Source organism: Azolla caroliniana, unplaced genomic scaffold, assembly GCF_043228905.1.
Source record: "Azolla caroliniana isolate FFs.n. ecotype wild unplaced genomic scaffold, voAzoCaro1.0.p SCAF_4, whole genome shotgun sequence".
NCBI classification, from domain to species: domain Eukaryota; kingdom Viridiplantae; phylum Streptophyta; class Polypodiopsida; order Salviniales; family Salviniaceae; genus Azolla; species Azolla caroliniana.
Window position 1 is genome coordinate 378,797 of NW_028230439.1, and position 4,276 is coordinate 383,072.

Here is a 4,276-nt window from a genome sequence, read left to right on the forward strand (position 1 = left end):
TTCATTTAAAAACACTCTATGGCAAGGTGTTTTGAGAACCCTTGTTGAGAACCATGTGGGAGGAAACCATTGAGGGTGGCATATTGCCATACAATGACTTTTGCAATGAAGAAAAGGTTTGGGTGACCCTAGATGGCAAGGACGACCACTTCCACGAAGGCTTCCCTTCAAACTTATCTATTTTGCTAGATGATATAGGGATATATGTTGGGGGTTGAACGCATACTACTAGATGCATGACCTTATGATCTCTCTTGGAAGAAACTTAAGAGTGGGAAACAAAGATGAATGTACATCAATTTTAGTGTAGCTTAATTAACATGTTGTACAAATGTAGTTAGGGATAAAAAAATGCCGCATTTTTGGAACATCCACAGGATTATCGCGGCTCATACCCAATGTCTTTACATTGGTAATGCACCAAACAATGATGAGGGAGCTTGACTCAAATGTTGATAATATTCACAACTTTAGAATGTACAACATTATAAATTAAATGTATTTACTAGCGATCAATGTCCATTCCTTGAAACATTCATCTCCAACTCCAAACCGATCCTAAACAATGGATGGTTTAATCTTCATGAACTTCTAATATGAGCTCCAGTAAAATGTGGATTGTGCAAGGCGTTCCTAACATATCACTAGGTGTGATAACACTTTATTTTGATATATCTCAATGCCTAACCTTAGACAAACAAAAGATAACCCTTTTAGTGCCAAATGAATGTGTCTCAAACAGAGGCGGGAGAAAAACCTGTCGAGTTCTAGTTGTTGTGGAAGAAGAAAGCACATGAGAATATTTGTGAATGATATCTAGTTCTAAAATGTACAACATTATATATATTTAATGTATCTACAAATAATTAGTGTCCAACTCTAGTCCTCGAGACCTTCATCTCCAAGGTGAGTGCTTGCTTGACCACTACTAATACAAACATTCAACATGTTTACCAGATGTCTAGCGACCTAACCATGGTCCATAGTTATGCTTCTCTAACCCTAGGGAAACCTAACTACAATGAGGACATTCAAGCTTTGTATGATTGTTATATACCTTATGTGCATGTATGTATTCAATGTAAGGTATCTATCTATCTATGTATATATGTATGCTATGTACACATTTTCCAACATAATATATGAACAATAGCCTATAAGGCTCTCTATACACCCATGGGAGCTCTATGAGGGATGCCTTTTCTTCGCTTGGGACTCCTTTTGTGTTGCATTGTGAGAGGAGGTGTTGATGGAGAAATAATGTCTTGTTGGTGATGATGTTGCGAATGTTGTAGCAATTGTTGATGTTGATGATGATGCATGTCTTCTTTTTTCGTTGTTCCCCATGTCTTCCTATCGTCATCGGAATACGAGTCCACCATCTCCTGGATATTCTCACCATACGCACTCACACCAGTGAGCTTCCTATATGACCTTGGCCTCTTTGTCACATTGTTGGTATTGCTCTCAAACGAGTTGCATTCCTCGGAGGTATCGGAGCTACCGTTAATATGCTTTGATGGCATCAAGAAGCTCATTTCAGGATGGCGTGATCGAATCCCCTTCAACTGGAACAAACCATTCGACGATATGTCAATGTGAATTATCAAAGGACAATGGAGGGATGAAATCTAGTTATTATAGCATATGCGTGTATATGCATTCAATGTGTGTGTATGTATGCATGGATGTATCTTCAATTATGTCCGGGTGTCCTGTATTGGGACATATGTCATGATATTCCTCGAGAGTAAGGCAATGCCGACATTCCTCTTGATTGGATGTCAAAAGAGTGGGTGATTGAGCAAGAACTTCATGCATTGGATTGGGGTTTGTAGTACAAACTTATGTACCACTAAAAAGCAACATTACTTGAGAGAGTCAAAGTTGTGGATTCACTTCAAAGTCAATAATGTTGTATATGTAAAATGGAGTCTATGTATGATATGTATATATATATATATATATGCATGGATGTATATATGTACAATGCATGGTGTATGTGTACATATATGTATATGTATACAGTATATGTGTACAAGTATGCATATTATCCATGGTGACATCATGAATGAGTAAAGGAAGAATAGTTGTGTTAATCCATGAACATTGATTGTGCTTACCTTGCACCCCAAGGAACAGAATTTGAAGCCATCTAGCAAGCTTCTGTCACAAATCTCGCAGTTGTTAGTGACCCCTTTGCCCTGACGGAGCTGGGGCCGGCCATTAATGAACACGACGCGCGCGCTGTTGATTATGTAGGTTTGGATGCCAGAGATGTCCAATGCCTTCTGGATCTCGGACACCCGGATAACATCGTGATACGACGATCTCCTTATCTATATATTTGTGAAGAATGTGACATAAACAAGTAGAAAAAAATTTCATTCAAAACACATTCAGCAATTATTATGGAAGCTTTTTAAGAATGTTTAGAGTGGTAGAGTAGGTTTTAGGGCTTTTTGTATACATACCTGGATAATGTGATGGTCTCTGTGGGAAGGTAGGCAAGACAAGCAGAATGCTGAGCCCATACAATCCAAGCAATATTGGTTACATTCATTCTTGCTGGAATCTCCATGGAAGGAGCAAGGCATGAAGAAATTGGTGTGGAGCAGAGGCTCTAGCCATGGTGGCCCAACAATTACATCCTGCTCATGAGCATTGTTGCAGACACTCTGATTGTGATGATGATTAGCCGACATTTTCTTGTCCTGTGAGCTTATTAACGTGGCACCACTCTTTGGATTGGAATTGAGAGGAAGATTAATGTATTTGATGTCCCCATATTGCGTTAGCAACGAAAGAGGGTCATTCACCTGCACACAAATCAGAGAGCTCAGAATTTGCGGGTACACTAATTTCAATTTCAATGGGACGAAATCCAACATAAAGAAAAGTCTGGAAAGAAAAGAAAAAGACAATCAGATTAGAGATGAAGGGGATCGGAATGTCTGCTAATTCACATTTTTGGCAATTATAGGATTTAAAACTCCGCCAAGAAAGAGAACAAACAAATCAAATGAAACCACAGAGAGCGCAACTCAAAGCAGAGATGAGGGGATCAAAATGTTGGGGTATACCGACTCAAATTGTGTGTGAATCATGACTGATTAGGGATTAAGAGGCCGGCGAGAACAGAGATTCTTGCAAGAGGCAAATGCCAGAACAAGAAAGGAAGGAGGAGCAATCAAAGAAGCGATTTGGAAGAGATGGGATTGAATGTGAGGGGGGATTATACCATGGCGATTTGTGTGGGGTAAGGCAGGCAAGCAGCAGCTGCAGAGAAATCCTTGCAGGGGGAGGGGAATTGGGGGGGGGGATGCAGAGGACAAAATGCGACGAAACTCTGCAGCAATGAAATCGCTCACCAATATATACAGAGAGAGAGAGAGAGAGAGAGAGAGAGAGAGAGAGAGAGAGGCAGACAAATTTCAACCTTCTTTGCCTTTTCTCTTCTGTCTGTGTTCGTGGCCGTGTGTGTGTGTGTGTGTGCAGAAAGAGAGAGAGAGAGAGAGAGTGTGTGTGTGTATAGAGAGAGAGAGTGTGTGTGATTTGTAGAGAGAGAGAGAGTGTGTGTGTGTGTAGAGAGAGATAGAGAGGTTGTGTAGAGAGAGATAGAGTGTGTGTGTGTGTGGAGAGAGATAGAGTGTGTGTGTGTAGAGAGAGATAGAGAGTGTGTGTGTAGAGAGAGAGAGAGAGTGTGTGTGTGTAGAGAGAGATAGAGTGTGTGTGTGTAGAGAGATAGAGTGTGTGTGTGTGTGTGTGGAGAGAGAGAGAGAGAGAGAGAGAGGGATTTGGCCGGTCTGCCTGTAGGCCGCCCTAGTGTGAACGCGGGACACGTGGCACCATCCTATTGGCCTCAACTTGTCCACCCACTTCAAACCTCCTCCCCTTTTGCGTCTCTCTCTCTCTCTCTCTCTTTTGTTCCCATTTGACCAATTATTATCTGTTTTTTTCGTTTATTTATTTCATTTTACAATTTATTTTTTAAGTATTAAATTTTTTTATTTTATGTGAGTGTGCGTGGATCAATAATTGAGAATTGGTCATCAAGAAACACCCCAAAACACAAACACAAAAGGCTGCCCCAATGAATTTGCCCCGCCTGCTTCTTCCTCACGTCGGCCTTTTTATTTCCGGCTACGATGAACCATTTCGGAATACATACATTGTATACATACATACACACACACACATACACACACACATACATACATATATACACACATTTTGTTATGGGTGCGAATGTCCGAGAACTATCACCAATGAGGTC

At 40.6% G+C, this 4,276-nt stretch overlaps 1 protein-coding gene across 1 annotated transcript; it reads right to left on the minus strand.

The window, feature by feature from the left end:
- Positions 1–817: 817 nt before the first annotated feature.
- LOC147864629 (uncharacterized) lies at positions 818–3,259 on the minus strand. Its single transcript, XM_087318739.1, has 4 exons — positions 3,242–3,259; positions 2,475–2,819; positions 2,124–2,339; positions 818–1,568 (listed from the first exon to the last, which is right to left on the minus strand). The coding sequence occupies exons 1-4, from the start codon at positions 3,242–3,244 to the stop codon at positions 1,167–1,169; spliced, it is 966 nt and encodes a 321-aa protein (XP_087174865.1). The 5' UTR covers positions 3,245–3,259; the 3' UTR covers positions 818–1,166.
- Between the last annotated feature and the right edge of the window lie 1,017 nt (positions 3,260–4,276).

Bases quoted from the DNA above. Each gene is read 5' to 3' on its own strand.
- LOC147864629 (XM_087318739.1), bottom strand. The intron at 2,340-2,474 runs GTATGTATACAA...ACAAATATATAG, and splicing joins GAGACCATCACATTATCCAG to ATAAGGAGATCGTCGTATCA. The intron at 1,569-2,123 runs GTAAGCACAATC...GGTTTGTTCCAG, and splicing joins TCTGTTCCTTGGGGTGCAAG to TTGAAGGGGATTCGATCACG.